The sequence below is a fragment of the Misgurnus anguillicaudatus genome, chromosome 2, assembly GCF_027580225.2.
Source record: "Misgurnus anguillicaudatus chromosome 2, ASM2758022v2, whole genome shotgun sequence".
NCBI classification, from domain to species: domain Eukaryota; kingdom Metazoa; phylum Chordata; class Actinopteri; order Cypriniformes; family Cobitidae; genus Misgurnus; species Misgurnus anguillicaudatus.
The window spans coordinates 42355629-42378223 of record NC_073338.2 but is presented as its reverse complement, the minus strand read 5'-3'; the positions used below and the strand labels follow the sequence as shown (position 1 = coordinate 42378223).

The following is a 22595-nucleotide window of genomic DNA, read 5'->3' as shown; positions in this document are numbered from 1 at the left end:
ATTAGGTATTTAATTGTTTTAATCGAGAATTTATTGAATCTGATTAGACCATTAGCATCACGCTAAAAAATAAATAACCAAAGTTTTTATATTTTTCCTATTAAAACTTGACTCCTCTGTAGTTACATTGTGTACTAAGACAGACGGAAAATTAAAAGTTGTGATATTTTAGGCAGATATGGCTAGGAACTATACTCTCATTCTGGCGTAATAATCAAGGACTTTGCTGCCATGGCTGCAGGTGGTGTAATATTACATGTGCCCGAAAATAGTTCCCTGCTATTAAAAGTAACCAAGGGAACTATTTTCGGGCAGTGCGTAATATCACTACGCCTGCTGCAGCCATGTTACGGCAGCAAAGTCCTTGATTATTACGCCAGAATGAGAGTATAGTTCCTAGCCACACTGTTAACCCAGATATTGTCTTTACTTAAACAATCAAGTAAACATCACTTAATACTTTCTGTTTTGAAGCCAAAGCTTAAAAAGTTTAGTTGATTTAACTTTTAAGCTTACAAAATCCATTAAACTAAAACATTAAAGTAAAATGAACTTAAAATGATTAGTTCATGTTGTGAGGAATACGGATAATCCTTTGTGCCTGAATATTTTGATTATTTTCTGCTTTTTCACAGAATAAAAACTGATAAGAACTTTCACTACTCAAAATATTTGTTAATAAAATGTCATATAGGTTTAAGCTCTTATATTATTGATGTTGTTTTGTTGTATTTATAATTTTGTGAAGTCACTGTTCACGTGATCAGTGTTTCTGTACATGAACCATGTTCAGAAGATTTTATTGTATTTCTTTCCACAGTATTGACAATGTATGTCAAAAAAAAGTTTTGTGTGTGTTTCTGTGGAAAATCACGTTTATTCAATGATTGACTTAACGTCAGTCATTAATTTTGTGTTATAATACCGTTTATAACATCAAAAGTAATATAAAGTAATAAAAACTAAAGTTATATGCAACGAGTTTCCTCACAAATTTCTAGTAATGTCAACTAATCCGGGTTAAGAGTGCAGTTAAAATTGTTGTCATTTTTTTATTTAAGTGTAGTGTGCACAAAACTTACAGTAAAAATAATAACTTTAAAATTAAAGAAATAGAATTAATTCTAATCTAATTTTAGTTAAAGTGTCATGTTGAGTTTACTTAAATATACAAGTACACATGAAATTAACACTAAGTTAAGTGAACTTTATTGTTTAAGTACATTAAATAATCGTAAAGTTTGGTGAACTAAACAATTTAAGTCAAGTCTACATAAGCACCAAGTTAAGTAAACTTAAATATGCATGTTTTGGAAGACCCCATTACTCAATTAAATTGAGGGAACGAGTTCACTCAAATCATTTAAGTTCAATCAACTTATTATGGTTTTCAGTGCATATCGGCCTAGAAAATTACAACTTTTAATTTTCCCTCTGTCTTAGTACACGATGTAACTACAGAAGAGTCAAGTTTTAAATAGGAAAAATATCCAAACTCTTTGGTTATTTTTTTAGCGCGATGCTAATGGTCTAATCAGACTCAACGGACTGCGCCAAGCCATGCCAAAAGTGCTAGCGCCAGACCCGGAGATCAGCTGAATGGATTCCAAAATGGTAAAAACAAGTGTTTAACTCTAGGGAATCTGGAAAATGAGCATATGGAATGGCGTGAAGAATAAATAAATAAATAAAGAATCTCCTTTCTCTCTCTCTCTCTCTCAAGTTATTCGGTTTATAACTTTTATAAAGCCGCATAATTTAAATATAAAACGTGTATGTGGGTGGATCCTAAAAATACTTTCCGGTACAAAGCATTCTGTACTCACTCCTCTCCACCTCCTCTAAGGGTTTTCCAATTCCCACACCTTTACCAGTAAAGAAAACCAGCTTTCTGCTTCACTGCACAGCAACAGTAACTGCTCCACTATCCATCATGTTTTCTCATGTCCGGAAAAAAACATGTCATTTTAAAAGAAAAATTATAGAGGAAAATGCTGACCTCTCAGTCCTTAATTTTGACATCTGCATTTCCAATAGTCTTTCCATCTTTAATTTTGAACGATAATACTCCATTAATACAATTTTTTATATTTGAGGGCTTCTTGCTTACTGGCAGTGCCATTAAAATGTCATGTTCAACATAGAGATATTGAAGCATATTTGCATACGGTGATAGTGTTTTTTTGTGGTCTGTGAAAAATTAGGGGTGTTTTTTTTCACTGTCCCAACCTGCTCTTGTCGTTCCAGCCAGCGGTCCACCATGGGATGATTGGCGCTGAGCGAAGAACGAGCCGTCTCACGTTGAAACTCCCTCTGACTGTTCCATTGCCCTGCATCACGAGGAAGACTACGGTACGTGTCCACACTTTTCCCCTGAAGACAGCAAAAAAGGAATCAGTAAACTGAATTTTAAAAAGAGATTAAATAGACATACTTCAAAGATAAATCGTTTCATTTTTGTGCCAATAACATCGCCAAACAAACAATATTAAATAAATGATATTTTTTCTTTACCGAGAGCGACAGCAAGAGAAAGAGAGAGAGCGAGTGAGAGAGATCCATAACTCAATATGAGTGACACTGCCATTAAGCTTTACTCTGCTAGAAGGAGAACATACACACAGAAATGATAACGCACGCACACACTAAATCAACTCGCACTCGCATAAATGTGACAGACAAACCCACAACATCCCCTGCCGTCACATAGCTTGTTAATGGACTGCTGGCTGTTTGTAAGACGTGGAGTTAAGAACCCTTCAAAAATGACAATGTGAATTTTCATACAGATCATTAAAGGTTATGCGACCTCATGAGCTAAAGATGATGCATTTAGATGAAAATTAAGCTTAGGTCATTGCAGGATGTGTGACCCTTAATAAACATCACAGGTGGTGATGATGAGCGTTTGGAGAGGATTATTAAGGCAGCTTTATACCTTCCTCTCCAGGCTGTTGGTGCCAGTGGTAAAGCGAGGTTTCATGAAGCCGGCGGTGGTTGACCAGCGTGTGGGGTTCTTCTTGAAAGGTTCTTCAGGTTGTGAGCTCGCTTCGGAGAACGACACTGATGTCAGGTTTAACAATGCTGGATCACTGCTGCGCCGTACGTGCAAAGGCATGTCTGAGACAGAGAGAAAGAAAAGAATAAAAAACACTTTAGCAACGTTTTGCATTCTGTATAATCCCTGCATCACAGTGTTTTAGGATAAACTAAAGCATAAACCAGGCAGACAGAGAGGAACACGTCACTAACCACTGCTTGTATCATTCCAGTTATTCAAAATAGGACTCAAATATTCTATTTTCTTAAAAGAAAAATCCAGATAATTTACTCACCACCATGTCATCCAAAATGTTGATGTCTTTCTTTGTTCAGTCGAGAAGAAATTATGTTTTTTGAGGAAAACATTGCAGGATTTTTCTCATTTTAATGGACTTTAATAGAGCCCAACATTTAATACTTAACTCAACACTTAACAGTTTTTTTCAACGGAGTTTCAAAGGTCTATAAACGATCCCAAACGAGGCATAAGGGTCTTATCTAGTGAAACGATTGTCATTTTTGACAATAAAAATAACAAATATACACTTTTAAAGCACAACTTTTCGTCTAGATCCAGTCCAGCGCGACCTAACGTAAATGCGTAGTGACGTAGGGAGGTCACGTGTTACATATATAAAACGCACATTTGCGAACCATTTTAAACAATTAACTGACACAAAGACATTAATTAGTATCAGTTGACATACAACAACGTAGGAACGGTCCTCTTTCAACACATTTGTAAACACTGGGGCGGAGTTTCGCGTTCGTCCTCTGTGACCTCTTGGCGTCATGACGTATTGCGGTGACGTAGTGGGGTCAGCTGGCGCATCACGACCGGATCTACACGACGAGAAGTTGTGCTTTAAAAGTGTATATTTGTTATTTTTCTTGACAAAAATGACAATTGTTTTGCTAGATAAGACCCTTATGCCTCGTTTGGGATCGTTTATAGTCCTTTGAAACTCCGTTAAAAAAAAAACTGTTACGTGTTGAGTTAAGTGTTAATTGTTGGTGTCTATTAAAGAAAAATCCTGCAATGTTTTCCTCAAAAAACATCATTTCTTCTCGACTGAACAAAGAAAGACATCAACATTTTGGATGACATGGTGGTGAGTAAATTATCTGGATTTTTCTTTTAAGAAAATGGAATATTCCTTTAATATAACATGGCGAACTTCAGCCTATTTTAGACAGAAAGCAAAAGATGCAGACAGAAAGCACTGTCTTTACATTGTCTTACATAATAAATAACTGCATCATTTAATTTATTCAATGACCACATAAGCTATATTAGACATTATGTAACCACATAATCTTTGGTATATGTGGTCATTGTAATGCAAGAGGAAGACAGGCACATTTTCTTCCTGCCATAGTCTGCTCATTTTAAGTTTAAGGTAATAAAACACAAACATCTTACTTATTTTGGGACTATGGTAATAAAATCTCCAAAAACCAGCATTATCCCAAAAAGTTTGTAAATCCAGAGAATTTCCTGTGTTAAATAATGGCTCATCCCTTGTAATTGTTGCCCTTTTGGTGAATTAAAGAGGACATATTATGAGACTTTTTTTTAAGATGTAAAATAAATCTTTGGTGTCCCCTAGGGCTGGGTATTGGCAAGAGCCTCACGATACGATACAATATGTTGCATGTAGCAACACAGCCCTAGTGTGCCCAGAATGCGTATGTGAAGTTTTAGCTCAAAATACCCCACAGATAATTTATTGTAGCATTTTAAAATTGCCACTTTGTAAGTGCGTTCTCGATTTGTAAGAGACACATTTCAAGTTGGCGTGCAACACACGCTTCCAGTGCCTCAGATGAACGTCTGTGTTTTTTCTCCTCACGCAAGTGATACTGTGGCCGCCATAGGGCTTTGACGGTTGTCATAACGATGGATTATACGCATTTGTGAACAAAAATGGTCATTAGATGTATTTTATTGGACTTTCATGGATCATTCACACATCTGAAACAGACTGGATTCGATTCGCGATCGTTGTATCAACACAAAAGGTAAGAAGTCACGTTATATTTTGCATGTTGTCATCTTCTGTCACAAAATACTACATTTATGATGCTAGAGCATCTGTATCTCAAAACAAAGATCATACATTCATGCTAATCCCGTAAATTATACCTTTTAAATGTATAGTGATGTTAAAATTGGTTGTAAACAGTAGGCTATATAGATATTTTTGCAGGCTAGATAGTTTGCAGCGTGGTTTCGAAAGTAAAAAAAAAAATTTAACGGCTTTATTTTACAATTCTACAAGAACAAAGTAATAGTGCTTTGCCAAACTAACCAAGACCGGGCCTTACCGCCCCGGCTTTTCTGACGAGGCTAACCCCCGAGCCTCTTATAGCTTTACGGTCCGGACCTCCCGCTAGCTTCTAGCAATTAGCACGCGGTCCACAAGCAGTATACATCCCCCGCCGGGTCTTAATTTCTGTAATTTGCGAAAATAATGCGTTTGAAAATGTTTTATAACGGGAATATGTTAGTATTGTCCAGGGAAAACGAGTTTATTGTTGAGACTGCTACATCACAATTGAATCTGGAATCATTGTGTGTCATGAGTTTCTTCTCCTGTAGTGTACTTATTAGTGATACTTTTCTGCATGATTTGTCTGTTGGCAACATAAACCGTTAATAATAATAATAATATATAAAATAATAACACAGTATGGTCTGTACTGCTCACGATATCACTATGCACGCGCACATGACGTTAGTAGTGGGGCATGATTAAAGGAGCAGCAGCTCATAAATATGTAATGACTAGCTCAAAACGGCACAATCTGAAATGCCCTGAAACAGAGGCTCATAGAGATGGGTAACAATCTTTTCCTAAGCTATTTCGAGCAAACAACTTTTGAAACATGTTTTATGGAACTCATACACCTATTTAACTTGTGGAAAAGCAGTCATGAGATGGGCACTTTAAAGCAATTAAAGAGCACAGACTACGCGAAGGAGGTGCATTTCATTTGTGAAACGCCTTGTAAGAAATTATGGACTCAAATATAAAGTTGACATTGAAGTACAGGAAACACTAGCCTATATGAATCCATATATTAAAACTAACAACATTAGGTTATTATTTATGGTCAATATTTCCTATTAATTATGGTGAATGTTAGCAGTTATCACTACCACTGCATATAGAGATGTTTTTCATATTTGTGATCAAACGTTCATTTATTCATTACCTCTCATCCATGAACATGATTAGTGAATTTTATATGTCTCTGGATAGTGAAAACAACATCTCCCATCGTTCCACTCTCCTGCATAATGTCATTAAGCTTCGCCTTTGTTATTGTGTAATAACGACCTCTAGAGGTGAAAATCTACATATTGTGGCCTTTAAAACAAAAAAGGCATTAACTGACCTTAAAACGGATTAACGGTGACAACTGAGAAAAGTAAAAAAATTCAATCATGTGTGAAAACATGTGTATGCTTTTTATAGTTGCTTAAAAAACTTGACTTATAATGCATCAGTCACTGTGCCTATAGTGTTTAAATGAATTTTAATGCATAATCACACACACACTTTCTCTCTCTCTCTCTCTCTTACTGGTTCGAAGCGTGGAGGTGGTGACCTCTATCTCGCTCTGGGGCAGGTACGGCTGAAAGGCAGACAGTGGGGTGGAGGTGGATGGCTCTCCGGAGAAAATCTCCGGTGACTGAGTGCCCGTCGAACTCGCGCTGGTGCCGTCACCTCCAACGTGCGGCTCTTGTTCGTCATACACCGCCACCAACTACATAGTTAGGAAAGAAAAACACAAAGAAGTGAATAAAAATTACTATTGTTCCTGTAACTCGATTGGTTGAACAGTGGATTAACAATAGAAAAGGTTGAGGAGTCGATGCCCAGGGGACCACACACTGATGAAAAATTCCTTAGCCTCAATGCACATCATGACTTAAAGGTGCATCGTGTAATTTTTGGAAGGATCTCTTGGCAGACATACATAACTATTTTTGGAGTGATGTATTGTTTTTATGACGTAAGAATGAGCCGTTTTAATCTACATACAACGTGGGTCCTCTTACATGGAAGTCGCCGCCATGTTTCTAAAGTAGCCCTAAATGGACAAACTGCTCTATAGAGCGTGTTTTGTTACTATGTTGTCTGAAACGATGATGTGTTTGTCCTCCGGCGGCTTCTGTAGCCCCTCTATGCATTTCGAAAGGGAGGGGTGAGCTGTTGACTGAGCTGTTAGGTGCAATTCACAATCTTACCACTAGATGCCACTAAAATCTACACAGCGGACCTTTAAGCCATGACTTTGCAATTTAGGACAAAATCGGACGAGGGTTGATTCATTTACTTTTATAAATTTTATTATAAACCAACCACCAACCACAACCAAATGAAGCAGCAAAGCATTAGCCAAAATGTCCCACATACTCTGACATTATGGATGTTTTTAGTTAAAGAAATTAAAACAATGTTAAACAAACAGTAATAATCTCAGTGTTAGGTTTTAACAATGCAGTGCTCATGAAAACTTGTTTATTCATGACCACAAATGCAGTTTTTTGAAGTCTGAAAAACAGCTTCGTTTTGTTTGTGTGTGTGTGTGTTTGGCATTCTCTTTCAGAGTTTTAACTCCTCTGATGGCGACCCTTAAGATACTTAGGACAGACGGAAACATCTCGTACCACAAAGTGAACATCTGGTCTCAATTATGTGTGTGTGAGTCAACATTAATAATAACGCTTTAGGCAATGGTTTAGTGGGTGGGTATAAATGGTTGGACACAGGGGCGTCATGCACCAAATATTTTTAAGGAGGCACAGTTTGCACAGCTACCCTTCATACTGTAATCATAATTATTAACGTCAATTAAACATCAAAATATTTTATACGTCATACTTTTATAGACTACACATACAAAAAGAGAAGCGTTTATGAATGATTTTACACATCAATGAAAAAACCATGTGCTCAACAGTCACATCTGTGATTGCTGTAATGATCAACACTGCATAAACAGGGAAGTAAAAAGAAATCTTTGATGCAACGTAAGCAGATCTAAATGACATTTTTCTTTTTAATTGTATTGAAAGCATATCAATTTTAAAAACTAGCCTATAAACATATTGGTAATACTTTACAATAAATTGTTAGTGTTAGTAAACATTGGCAAATGCATTAACTGACAAGAACAAAGAGGGAGCAAAATAGTTTGTATAATTCTTGTTTTGTTAGTTAATGTAAACTAGTTATTATGATAGTTCATTGCCCATTAAAGGATTAGTCCATTTTCTTAAAAAAATCCTGATAATTTACTCCCCACCATGTCATCCAAAATGTTGATGTCTTTCTTTGTTCAGTCGAGAAGAAATATTTTTGAGGAAAACATTCCAGGATTTTTCTGATTTTAATCGACTTTTTAGTTTTAATGCAGTTTAAAATTGCAGTTTCAACTGAGTTTCAAAGGACAACGATCCCAAACAAGGCATAAGGGTCTTATCTACCGAAACAATCGTCATTTTTGACAAGAAAAATAAAAAATGCACTTTTAAATCACAACTTCTCGTCTTCCTCCAGAGTCCTGTGACGACCCAGCGCGACCTCACGCAATACGTCATCACGTCAAGAGGTCACGGATGACGAATGCGAAACTACGCCCCAGTGTTTACAAGTGTGGAGAAAGAGGACCGTTCCAACGTTTTTGTATGTGTAATGATAATAATTAATGTCTTTGTGTCAGTTTATTGTTTAAAACGCTCCGCAAATGTGCGTTTCATATATGTAACACGTGACCTTTCCACGGCATTACGCAATTACGTGCGGTCGCGCTGGTGCGTCACAGTACCGGAGATAGACGAGAGGTTGCACTCCAAAAGTGCATATTTTTTATTTTTCTTGTCAAAAAATGACAATTGTTTCACTAGATAACTGCATTAAATCGAGATAACTCGTCAATTAAGAGAAAACACTTCCCTGACAATGACGAGAATTTCCGGCTTTCACTTTTGTGAAAATAATGAAAAAGGCTGGCGCTGGCTGGCAACTTATTTTTAAAAACGCTGGTGGTGAAAGAGTTAAAGTCCATTAAAAAGGGAAAAATCCTGGAATGTTTTCCTAAAAAAACTATTTCTTCTCTACTGAACAAAGAAAAACATCAGCATTTTGAATGACATGGTGGTGAGTAAATTATCTGTATTTTTTTAAGAAAATGGACTTATCCTTTGACAGTTATGTATACAACGCTTGATTTTATGAAGGTATTAGTAGCCTAAATGAAGAAGTTAACATGAACAAAGATGAATAAATGCTGTAGAAGTATTGAAAATTGTTATTTCATTTTAGCTAATGCATGAACTAAATGTTAAAAAATACAACCTTACTGTAAAAGTGTTCCCAACATATTAAAAATTATTATAGGAATGCATTTTGGCATCATATTTGACATCAGTCACAGCACATGATGATTCTGCGCCCCCTCTAGTGGTAAATCCAGATATAAACATCAAGAAATGGACTTTGAACTATCATCTTTGTACACAGCTAATCCGCAACGGATTGTGCCAGCAAGTTTGTATAATTCATAATTAACTTTGTCCAGAATGAAGCATGTGATTAAAATAGGAAAAATCTCCTCTGATCATATTTTGCCCATGAAGCAAAGTAACAGATAAAAAGATGCTTAATTGATTTTAAGGTTGCATGCAAAATCCACTTGGCATGAAGCCTCTGGTTGGACACACTCAGATCATATGACACGCACAGACTGAATGACAGTGGTCTGGACCAATCAAGAGAAGAGATGAAGGGCACTTTACCCAGAATTCACAGGGGTGGTCATCTACTGAGGGAAACATAGCCTGTTGTGTGTGTGTGTGTGTGTGTGTGCGTGTGTGCATGCGTGTGTCCGTTCTGCATAAATTGCTATGTCTTTAAATTGCTATGTCTGTAAGTGGATAAGTGTTAATGTCTGTTTTGTGTATGCTTTTTTGTAAAGTAGGTTCTGCATTATGTCAAACGTTACACTTATGAAAACACATTCGTGGGAAAGGGCATTTTCCCAGCTGTGTGTGTGAATGTTTAGTTAAAAAACATCTAAAACTGTGTGTACGGTATTTTTGGCATCACATGATCAATGAGGTTGCCAACATTTAAAAGCAGAGTGCAGCCAAAGGGGTTAGGATTTGATTCTTCACAAGACAAAAATACACTTTAGCCACACAAACGCCCCATCTTATTTACCTGTGTCACACCTACCCAGGAGACATACATGCTCTTAGCACAATTAGAGCTTAAATACTAAATCTCCCTCTATCGCTCTCTCTCTCTCACCTCCATTGGGACACACTCGCTCTGTTCTGGGGTTTGGTGGTGTTACCCAATTAGAAAACTTGACAAACACATTTATTAAGTTACGAGCACATACACTCTTCTTGTAAAGTAATGATTTGCCACATAACAAAAAATAAAGTAAGTTGTAATTCACTAATATGCTGCCTCTCGAATCTCATTTGTATTTCAACGGCAGAGAAAATAATGAAAATGTAAATTTTCAGGTGATCCATGTCTTTAATGCACACACTCATATACCTCGTTACACACAAGGGAGCGCAGCCGCAGCGTATAATATTTTTTTCCTCTATAGAACAAAGAGATGGTGAGAGCATTGCGGTCTAAGGAGAAAAGGGGGGAAACAATAGAGATGAAGGGAAAATTGATCACATAGATAAAGAAAGATACTCAAATGTCCCGTGCCATGTGTGTATTCCTGGCTGCTTGAGATATTTCAAACACACAATGAACTTTATTCATTACAAATAACAACTGCTGCAGTCTTCTTTACTGGATACATAAACAAATATGACATCTCATGTATTACTGAGATGCGCATACACACACACACAGCTTCCACAGCTGGATGAACAGCAGCAGTGTTGAGAAATCACTTTATGTGTTTCATAATGACTTTTAAAACATGAACTCACTGACCCAACTATACAAATCACATCTTACAAACGCATCCAACAAAAACAATGAGTTCAACGGCGGTCTGTGTGTGTGCGCAGAGTGCACTGACAGGAAGTTCCCAGGAGAACGCTCGTATACTTCCTGTGAGGAGATTCATTTCCTCATTTTAAAGGTTAAGATCTTTGAACTTTACAATCTGTTGAACCCATCTAATTTTCTCTCTCACCCACACAAGGGCGGTCTACCCTATAGCCTACTTTAATACATAAGTCACCAGATGGGACTAAACAACAAGGAAAGAAAAGGGGAGCATAGGAGAAGAGAGGAGAGGACAGCAGAGCAAATGAGAGAAGAGGAAAAGAGAAGATCAGAGAAGGGCAGAGGAGAAAAGATCATAGGAGAGGAGAGCAAAGAAGAGGACAGAAGAACCGAGAGACCAAGAGATATAAAAAAAACAGAGATGAACAGCCAAGATCAGAGTAGAGCAAAAGAAGAACCGAGTTCTGGAGAGAAAAGCAAAGGGGAGGAAAGGACAGAAGAGCAAATGAGAACAGATGAGACGAGACGAGTTGAGAAGAGAAGAGCAGATGAGATCAGATGAGATGAAGCAGAGGAAAGAAGAGTAGAAGAGAGAGGATGAGAGGAGAGCAGGAGGTAGCAGAGCAGAGGGCAGAGAAGATCATAGGGGAGAAGGAGAAGAGCAAACAAGAATAAAGCAAAGGAGAGCAAGAGGGAGTAGAGAAAAGCAGAAGAGAGGAGAGAACAGTATAGGAGAGCAGAGGAGAGAAAAGGAGAGCAGATGAGAGAAGAGGAGGGCAGAGGAGAGGAGAGGAGAGAAGAGCAGAGGAGAAAAGAGGAGAGCCGAGGAGAGAAGAGGACATCAAAGAAGAGCAGAGGTGAAATAGGAGAGCAAAGAAGAGCAGAGGAGAGAAGAGGAGAGCAGAGGAGAGAAAAGGAGAGCAAAGTAGAGCAGAGGAGAGAAAAGGATAACAGATGAGAGAAGAGGAGGGCAGAGGAGAGGAGAGAAGAGCAGAGGAGAAAAGAGGAGAGCAGAGGAGAGAAAAGGACATCAAAGAAGAGCAGAGGTGAAATAGGAGAGCAAAGAAGAGCAGAGGAGAGAAGAGGAGAGCAGAGGAGATCAAAAAAGAGCAGAGGATGGGAGAGAGCAGTATAGGAGAGCAGAGAAGATCAAAGAAAAGCAGAGGAGAGAAAAGAAGAGCAGAGGAGAAAAGAGGAGAGCAAAGGACAGAAGAGGACATCAAAGAAGAGCAGAGGAGAAAGTGGGACTGCAGAGGAGAGCAAATGAGATAAGAGGAGAGAAGAGGAGAGCAGAGAAAAGCAGCGGAGAGCAGAGAAGAGAACAGTATAGGAGACCAGAGGAGACCAAAGAAAAGCAGAGGAGACCAGAGGAGAGAAGAGGAGAGCAGAGGAGACCAAAGAAGAGCAGAGGAGAAACAAGGAAAGCAGAGGAGAGAAGAGGACATCAAAGAAGAGCAGAGGAGAAAATAGGAGAGCAAAGGAGATAAGAGGAGATCAAAGAAGAGCAGAGGAGAGAAGAGGAGAGCAAAGGAGAGAAGAGGACATCAAAGAAGAGCAGAGGAGAAAATAGAAGAGCAGAGGAGATCAAAGAAGAGGAGAGAAGAGAAGAGGACATCAAAGAAGAGCAGAGGAGAAAATAGGAGAGCAAAGAAGAGAAAATGAGAGAAGAGGAGGGCAGAGGAGAGGAGAAAAGAGCAGAGGAGATCACAAAAGAGCAGAGAAGGGGAGATAACAGTAAAGGAGAGCAGAGGAGATCAAAGAAAAGCAGAGGAGAGCAGAGGAGAGAAAAGAAGAGCAGAGGAGAAAAGGGGAGAGCAGAGGAGAGAAGAGGACATCAAAGAAGAGCAGAGGAGAAAATGTGAGAGCAAAGACGAGCAGATGAGAGAAGAGGAGGGCAGAGGAGAGGAGAGCAGATGAGATCAAAAAAGAGCAGATGAGATCAAAAAAGAGCAGAGGAGGGGAGAGAACAGTATAGGACAGAAGAGGAGATCAAAGAAAAGCAGAGGAGAGCAGAGGAGAGAAAAGAAGAGCAGAGGAGAAAAGAGGAGAGCAGAGGAGAGAAGATGACATCAAAGAAGAGCAGAGGAGAAAATAGGAGATCAAAGAAAAGCAGATGAGAGAAGAGGAGAGCAGAGGAGAGAAAAGAAGAGCAAAGAAGAGCAGAGGTGAAATAGGAGAGCAAAGAAGAGCAGAGGAGAGAAAAGGATAACAGATGAGAGAAGAGGAGGGCAGAGGAGAGGAGAGAAGAGCAGAGGAGAAAAGAGGAGAGCAGAGGAGAGAAAAGGACATCAAAGAAGAGCAGAGGTGAAATAGGAGAGCAAAGAAGAGCAGAGGAGAGAAGAGGAGGGCAGAGGAGATGAGAGAAGAGCAGAGGAGATCAAAAAAGAGCAGAGGATGGGAGAGAGCAGTATAGGAGAGCAGAGAAGATCAAAGAAGAGCAGAGGAGATAAAAGAAGAGCAGAGGAGAAAAGAGGAGAGCAGAGGAGAGAAGAGGACATCAAAGAAGTGCAGAGGAGAAAATAGGAGAGCAGAGGAGATCAAATGAGAGCAGAGAAGAGAAGAGGAGAGAAAAGAAGAGCAGAGGAGAAAATAGGAGAGCAAAGGAGATCAAAGAAGAGCAGGGGGGAAAAGAGGAAAGCAGAGGAGAGAAAAGGAAAGCAGAGGAGAAAAAAGGAGAGCAGAGGAGATCAAAGAAGAGCAGGGGAAAAAAGAGGAAAGCAGAGGAGAGAAGAGGAGAGAAGAGGAGAAAAGAGGAGAGCAGAGGAGAGAAGAGGAGAGAAGAGGAGAGGACAGAAGAACAAAGTTATCAAGAGAGATCAAAAGAGAACAGAGAAGAGAATATCAGAGGAGAGTAGAAGAGAGGAGAGTAAGAAAGAGGAGAGCAGAAGAAAGGAGAGGAAGAAAGAGGAGAACAGAACAACGGAGAGGAGGGGAGAGGATAGAAGAGCAAATGAGAACAAAGCAGAGGGAAGAGAAGAGGGAAGGAGATCAGAGTAGAGGAAATAAAGAGCAGAGGGCAGAGGAGACCAAGCGGGAGTAGAGAAGAGCAGAGGAGAGAATACTATAGAGCCCTTTTTAAACAGGGATTACGGAAAACACACAGAAAATGCGTCCGGGATTTTTCCGAGATCGTTCGATTTTTGGTTCATTCACACTGTCAACGATTTTCCAGAATCCGTGCATGCATTCACACAGATGCCGTAAAGATCCCTTAAAGACCCTTGGTAGGTTTTATTCCGCAGCGTCTGAAGTTTGCTTACAATCCGTGATTTCTCTCTCGCAAAACCACACGTGTGCATCTTTGTTTATGACAAGATCACACGGAGCGTGTGATGCTCTGTTCTATTATGCAGGTGAATGATCTCAGCTTCAGCGCGGACAGTAAAAGGGGTCGCTCACCGGACGCGCAGCTCAGCGCCGCATCAAGTCGCGTCTAGGACAACTTGGAAGTATCGTACACTGGAAGTGCACATTAAATAGCACAAGCTTATTCAGATAGCGTCCACTTCAAAATGCAAAGTATACGTTATACGGCACAAATATGGTGTTATCTAATGTTAAACTATGTGAGTGGGGCTCTATTGCGCGACAGGGATTTGAGCAACTTCCTGAGTCATAGCTGGGTGCCGCGGACAGGCGACACCTGAACAATAATTTCTTGTTGGGATAGCATGCCCCTTGCCAGCATTGTTTAGGTTCTTTGTTCACACAGAATTATTTCCATAAATGTTACGCCAATGTTACTAGGTCCCATTTACAGGAGTGATCCCAGAACATTTACAGGACGTTTTTGTTTCACCCAGAAGGCTCTCTGGGACCAAAGTGCTGTGTGAATGAGATTTAGGAGAGCAGATCAGAGGGAAGATAGCAGAGGAGAGGAAAAGGAGCAGAACAGAGCAAGGCAGAGGAAAGCAAAGGGGAGCTGAGAACATCAGAAAAAAGGACAGCGAGTAGAAAGCGGACAGCAGGAAAAACTTAGAGAAAAGAAATTACTGAACGTAATCATTATTTATAAAATGAATTATGATAATCCAGTTTCACTGTTGTTTTATAAAAAACTATGATTATAAGGCAGCATAATCCTGGGATATTCTTGTTACAAATTTATATACACCCCAGTGGGGAAAATGACTCATAAACAGTTCAGGATCCATTTCACAAGAAAAAAACAATTTTAGGAGTACATTAGCAAATAAATAGCATGAAAGCTAATAGACAAGAACTAAAAGCCACAAAACCCAGATTTTGATTGCCTGGGCTTTTTAAGGAGGTTTTGCCTAACAACTTCCCTATCCAACCACCCCACCAGAACCACTATCAGCCTTTCAAAGCATATCCTTCTAAACTCTTTAGCCTTTTCACACAGACATTACAAAAAAAAACAGAAAACGCATCCGGGATTTGTTTGATTTTCGGTTCATTCACACTGCCAATGATTTTCCGGAATCTGTGTGTGCGATCATATGATGCATTTAAAGTCCTGCATTTAGTAGTTTTTTATCCGCAGCGTCTGAAGTTTGCTTTTATCCGTTTTATCCGCTTTTCTCTCTCTAGAAACTCACGTGCATTTTTGTTTATGATAAGACTATATAATTGTTAAAAATCATACCTATTATACAATATATCCTCTATAGAATCAGCTATGTCTTGCTCTCTCCCAAGGGTTTTTCCCCTCCTAGGACTTTTCGCCACAGGGTTTTTCTCCTAGGAGTTTTTTTCAACTCTGGGGAGTCTGCTGACATTGGCTTAACTTAGCACCATCTAACATATGTAAAAATTTTTACTACGCTCGCTAATATGGTCAATCTTAACCGCTGTATGCAGCTGTTTATGTTTTAAGATTTTTCTGTGTTTTTCCTGCATCTATTAATGTAAAGCTGCTTTGAAGCAAACAAACAATTGTAAAAAGCACTATATAAATAAAATTGAATTGAATATACAGGAGAGCGTGATGTGACATTCTTTTATGCTGGCGAATGATCTCAGCTTTAGAGTGGATATTTGACAAGCTCCCTGATTTCTGCTTCATTCCAGTTTGCAGACATTTCTCATCCTGAATGTTAATGTGCATTTAAAACCCCGTTGTAAAAAGCTGAACAGTATTTGTTGCGATGACGCACATGCATTTTTGTTTATCATAAGCTTATATGAGCGTGTGATGCACTATTCTTGTATGCTGGTGAATGATCTTGGCTTCAGGATGGATAGTGATGAGCTCCCTGATCTCTGCTTCAGTACAGTTTGCTGACATTTTTTTTTTTTACTTTCATTTCGTTTTTTTTTGTGTGTGATTTGCTGTTTTAATGTTCTTAAAAAAAGCCTATACCAGGGACTGGGGCTGCAAATTAGCCTTTGGCTAGAAGCCTATATGTAGAGCATCGGCTGCTTGGAAGTGTAGCAATGTTTACTGCATTGTCCCTGTTAAATAAACCAATAAATGAAATGAAATGAAATTTTACGCCGTGAATGTTAATTTGCATGTTAATCCCTCATTTTAAAGAGCTGAACCATAACCTCTTTGTTGTGATGACACGGGAGTCCTCAATACGCCACGCATCTTGCGGTATTGTTTCTGTGTCTTGTTCAAACAGACGGCTGTCCGGGAATGTTATGGGAATATTACTAGGTCCTTTTCCAAGAGCGATCCCAGAACATTTACAAGACATGTTTGCGTTCACACAGAGGCCTGCCAATTTTACGGGTATTTTCTGGGACCAAAGTGCTTTCTAAATGAGACAAGGTAGTACAATGCAAAAGAACACTAGTACAAATCCAAGTAGCACACGTACACACTCCAGGTCAAGAGGAACTGAATATATCACTGCAAGCACTGATACACAGATACGTCCTGTTAAGACTTCACCACTTCAAACTTCCCTAAGATGTTGGGAAAAACATCCACACACACACAAGCCTTCCACACGTACAGCTTTGACCGGAAAAAGCATGTTTAGATGCTTTACACCTTCCTGCTTAAGAGAGGACAGAGGACGTTATCAAAGAAAGAGGGGAAGTAACACAAACAGAGAAAGAGCAGGAAGGAGGTGAAAAAACTGCTGGGAAGTCTAAGCTGTCATATCTGAAGCTTTGGCGCCCTCCACTGTCCTGAAGCAGAAATGCACACAAGAAGTTTAAAGGATGAAGAAAATTCAAATTTTTGTGCTTCCCTATACATACACAACCAAGCCGAGATAACAGAAATGTTAAATGTGTATACAAATGTAAATGTGCATTCATGTTGGACAGCTTGCCGTTGAAATATGCATGTTTTTGTGTATTGTTTTCTTTGTTATTGTGGGAATACTGGTGCATGATTCATTTCACACTAACTCACATTTATTGTACTACTTCCTGTTTGCGGACAGCAGTTCCTGTTGCCACAGCTGTGGTCTGAGTCATTCATTTCATCATCGTATAATATAGGGATGTGGTGTAACACAGGCTTATAGAAGTTATCGACTTTCAATTGTAAAACTACATCAGCTGTCCGTAACTGTGGCTGTTTGGTCGCTCTCACTTCTTCAGACACAGATGAGAAGTCTGTGTGAAAGCTGTGGCCATTTTACATCACACAGAGAACTAAAATAACTCTCACACGCCCAGGCACACCCACCACATCAAAAGCACTCCATTCTTGCTAAGTGTTTGTGGTCTCGGTAAGCCGATATCATCTGTTCTGGGTCAGCAGTATGTTAAAATGTGCACAGACATTGTACTGCTGATGTCTGGCCAGAAGGGGTCAGTGTTGCCCTGCAGTCATAATATTCAAGTCAGACAGCAGCTCTCCTTCTCATTCTCGTTTAGTTTTTTGTTTACATTTATTAAATTATTTTCTCACACATTAAATCTCTCCTCACAAAAGCTTTATGAAATACTAATACTTCAAATGATCAATGTCTACCAAGTTTCAATTTTGTGCTGTTTATAGGGGAAATCTGCATGTTTAAAATAGACTTGGGAGTTCATTGGGAGCTGAAGGAAATTATCAAATTAAACAAAATATCAATATTCAGAATATATAAGGTGGTTTGAAAATCTGCCGGACACAGATTCCCAGAAGATTTAGTGATGTCACAAAATAAAACACTGGAATTTAGAGCTATGTGTGTGTGTGTCCGTGTGTGTCCATCCTGAAATGAGGTCATGGTTATTGGGAGACAAGAGTCATGTAATACCTATAACTAAGATATATACTATTAAACCCTCACAAGCCCGATTTAGAACAGAATGTAAGCAATGTGTGCGGGTGTATTTATGAATATGTTGTTCAGCGACACTGTGTATGTGTGTGTGTTTGTTTGTGTGTGTGGGTGCGTGTCTCACTCTGTCTTTGTCGTCCGCAACGTCGGACAAAACATCATCCAAATCCAGAATTCCTCCATCACCGTGTTCAAGTCTGTAGACCTGCACCCAATACTCTTCACCCTGAGAGAGAGAGAGAGAGAGAGAGAGAGAGAGAGAGAGAGAGAGAGAGAGAGAGACAGAGAGAGAGAGAGAGAGAGAGAGAGACAGAGAGAGTGAGTTAACAAATTATATCAAAAACTCTTTTCTTAAAAGCAGGGTATATGATTTGAACCAGAAACATTTGTAGTTATGCTGGTTCAAAGTCTTGTCACATCCTGATAGCAATCGCTATGTTAAGTTGTTTAAATGTATTTGTAGACATTTATGTCATCTGTGAAAGGCGTAGGACCAAAAAATGTTCAATCAGTCATAGATCTCGACCTCATCCGTAAGCGTAATTTGAATGCCACCACGCAGCCTGTTCACGCAGACACCATACATCATCGGCGTGTTCAAGTGCGCTCACCTCCCGTCTGTAAACAGAGGGAGAATGGCAAACTTTTCTGCTGAATTGACAACCTGCACAAGAGCCACAAAACTAAAGGCATCTTTTAAAACAACAACAGCAAAAACTGCCTGGATCAGCCTGGAAGAGCCAAAACCCAAATTAACATCGGTAACTTTACTGCTTTACGAGATGCAAACAACTGCAGGAGGCAAAGGGTCTGAAAGGGTTTATTTTGGTACGGTAGGTACGCAATATGTTTGTATTGAGATGGATTCAGATATTCTACTTTGATGAAACATTGAACATTGTGCTGCTTATGAAATTTGTGTTCGTTTACGGATTAGCGTAACGATATAGTTACTACGTCTACACAACCGAAAGTGTGCTTTAACAAATCTGATGTAAACCAGTTGTTTGTGTTGGTTATTTTGGTAATATTATTCACTTTGTACTGCAAAGTTTTCTCACTGGTGAATGAGACATGAGATGTGGACGTCTGATCTGTGCGTGTTCATGGGTTTTGAAAAAAGCGTGACTTTGGATGGCGATTTGAATGTAGGGTGGGATCGTGATTTCATTGCTAGTCGGCTACTGTTAGCATTTTTCAAAATTAGATACCGTGCCTTTAAGAGTTTGACTTGAGAAAGACTAAAGGCCGGGGTATACCTTTTTTCCGCGGCTGTGTCCGACTCACGCGCGCAAGCGTCCGCGCAGCTTTCCAAGTATACTCCCCGCGGCTACACGGAGATGGCCGCGTTCGACACTATACGCAATACAAATGATTTCTTATTTAAATTATTAGTCTAACAGGCCGTCAGGGCACCACTGATTTGGCGACATTTACAGTACCTAAAAACATTAGGATAGGTGAAGAAAAGTAAGTGGTACCATTGCAAACACAGTTTAGTACAAACAACAAGACAACAAAGAACAGGAATCAAACATTATGGTAACAAACATGCTCCACAGCTTTCTGTTCTTGGAAGAAGTAAAAGTTAAAGAAGAAAAACGATAGTGTGTGTGCAAATGCTGTCTATTTCCTTTGTATAATTGTTTATAGTCGAGTGTCCCGTCTAAATATTTTCACGAGCATGCGCTGTCGTACGCGGACTGTACGCGCGGTCTCAAATTTTGGGCTGCATGGGGACGGTCCACGCGGACGACTGCGGACCCTCCTGATGACGAAAATGACGTCATGCAGACGGCGCGCATATGCGGACGTCCCTAGTATACTTTCGGCTTAACAGTAGACATACAGACAGAGGACACTTAACAAAATGAAGAAATGCACACAGATAATGAGGGTTTAACCAATCAGGATAATGCACCTGAATGTAGAACATCGCCCAGACATCACACACAGGTCATTACACACACACAAACAATGCATTCAGGCAGACAGCTGTAGCTAAAAATCACAGACAACACATACTGAATTGTGGGACAGTTACATCTGTCTATCAGGACTGAAATGCATTTTCTAGTCATAGACCCCAATTCACAGAGGCTAACAAAACAAGCTTTTTAAAGTGAAGCCTGCTCCCCTCCCTTGGGTCAAAAAAATTGGTGTTGCATTTCTTTATACGCATTTCCGCACAAGGCAATGAAAACAAAGATAGACCAAGTTGAAGAGTAGCAAAGAATAACTCGAGCAGCAACAAAATTGCTATCTAATTACTTAAATCACTGCTTCTTTAACAACGTATTCAGCTTTTGCCTCAATACTGTATAGTTCTTCACATGTCCACTTAGATCCAAAAATCGGAGGTCCGACACGAGACCAGAGCGGGTTCGGGTCTAAAAGTTTTATGTGTGCCGGACATGGGTCGAGAATATTAGCAGACCACCTGAACTTTCTAAGACCTGAGTTTTAGAAGACCTGTGCCCGGTTGCATGAATCTACTTAGTTGAGGGTTTCCCTGAGGGAGAAAAAATCCCTGAGGTAAGGGATTTATTTAAGAGCGTTGCAACAAAGGTCTTAACTGTCACCCTTACCTAAGTGTTTATACTAAGTATTTTACGGTAGTCTCTGCCAAAACACGGCAGCGGAGACGCGGTTGCTATGGTTACAAAATCTCACAGCGGTAACAAATCAACGCACGCAGCTCAACAGACGGCGGATTTGTGTACAATGAAACATCCCAAATAACAGACTGTAAAGTGCCGCGTGTATAAAACCTCAAAGTAATTCAAACTGGAAACACTTTAGATTGACGGACGATCAAACCGCTATTCTCCTAATAAATACGCATCTTTTTCTCTAGGGATTATTCCGATCGTTAGAAATGGACGTTGGTACTTAATTTTCTTAAATAACCATAAAATCAGCCATCGCGTGTGACGTTAAGGGACCTGTTATAGTCCCTTAAGTTTTTAAGAGAAAATGTGACTTAAGGACTTTGTTGCAACGCATAGCAGAACTTAAGGTAATACTTGAGCATTTAAGGGTAAATACTTATTGACAGCCTTAAGGTTCACTTAAGGGTTTTTCTTGCAACCCATTTTTTATTAAGGGCACCCTTAACCTTATATTTAAGGGATTTCTTAGCTTAAGGACTTTCATGCAACCGGGCACAGAACTCTCTCGTGTGAGTGCATCGAGTCCTTTTATAACTCCTCTTTGTTTGCCAAGAGTGCTTGTGGTTGGCGGTAGGTTAATTTTCCATGAGAGAGAAAAAAAATTGTCGGGTTTGACTCAGGTCGTCTTTATGAACATTAGGTAAAAAGTAGGGGTGTAAATCGGACAGTTAATTGCTATGCGATACAGTATCGATTATCTCAGCCAGTGATGCGATGATTGCAGATACATCAAACTTTTTTTATGCAGTCGATTAATTTATCGATAATTTAATATTACGAGCCTAGAAGCAGTTAAATTTTTAATAACTCATGAATGCAACCAAATATATAACATGAACGTTTAATTAAACTATGTAAAAAAAAGGCACAATCTCTGTCCCAATTGGGACATTTAGAACAACAAATTACAAAAAAGTGAATACAATTTTTTAAATAAATAAAGAAAATGTCACATAAAATCAAGCTTATGACAGCAAAGGTTTTCTGCCAATCATTTTGTATTTGGAAAATAGATTGAACAAACATTTCCAAACCCTCTTTCGTGGTGTTTTTACTGCTACAACCACTTTGTTGATGCATTGCATTTACTTGCTCACACTACACTGCAAATTTCTGTAGAAATTACAGTATTAATGGGTATTACTGGCAACTAGCTGCCAGTAACTTACTGTAGATTTTACATTTATGTTATTTTACTGGCAACGGTTTGTTCAAAGTTAAATGAACATGAAACATTTTCAGTCTTTACCTTCTACAGTAAGTTACTGGCAACCAGCTGAATAATAATTACAGCAAATTTTTTACAGTGTAGCACACGAAAATAAACGAAAATGCATGCTTTGTCTGAGATCCATTGATGGACGTTATGTCAAGAAATGAGGACGCAGAAAGTCAAAAATAAAGGTACCTCACAGGGAACTACTCTAACCTTTTCCACTGGTGGCACTTGCTACTAACTTTTTCAGTAACTGCCTCAAAACATGATTTGGTCGCACAAATTAGATATATTATATTATGGATAATAATAAACATTAATGCCTTGTTTTTTTTAACGTTGCAGTGTTTCCCACAGATCTGAAAATTACTTGTGGTGGTAGCCTGTGAAAAGGGCAATCATTACCCACCGACAAAAAATGGTCTACTATACATCAGACTTGGCACCCTAAGTAATTAAACTAGGA

General features: G+C 39.1%; 1 protein-coding gene across 3 annotated transcripts in view; it reads right to left on the bottom strand.

Moving 5' to 3' along the window:
* Positions 1 to 22595, bottom strand: part of pard3ab (par-3 family cell polarity regulator alpha, b) — a 146321-nt gene that overhangs the window by 96944 nt on the left and 26782 nt on the right. For all 3 annotated transcript variants that reach the window (XM_055203292.2, XM_055203291.2, XM_055203293.2), the window contains exons 2-5: positions 18366 to 18467; positions 6633 to 6816; positions 2939 to 3120; positions 2230 to 2373 (exon numbers count right to left, since the gene is read on the bottom strand). In XM_055203292.2, coding sequence (XP_055059267.2) covers positions 2230 to 2373; positions 2939 to 3120; positions 6633 to 6816; positions 18366 to 18467 — 612 coding nt within the window. The remainder of the gene's footprint in view (positions 1 to 2229; positions 2374 to 2938; positions 3121 to 6632; positions 6817 to 18365; positions 18468 to 22595) is intronic.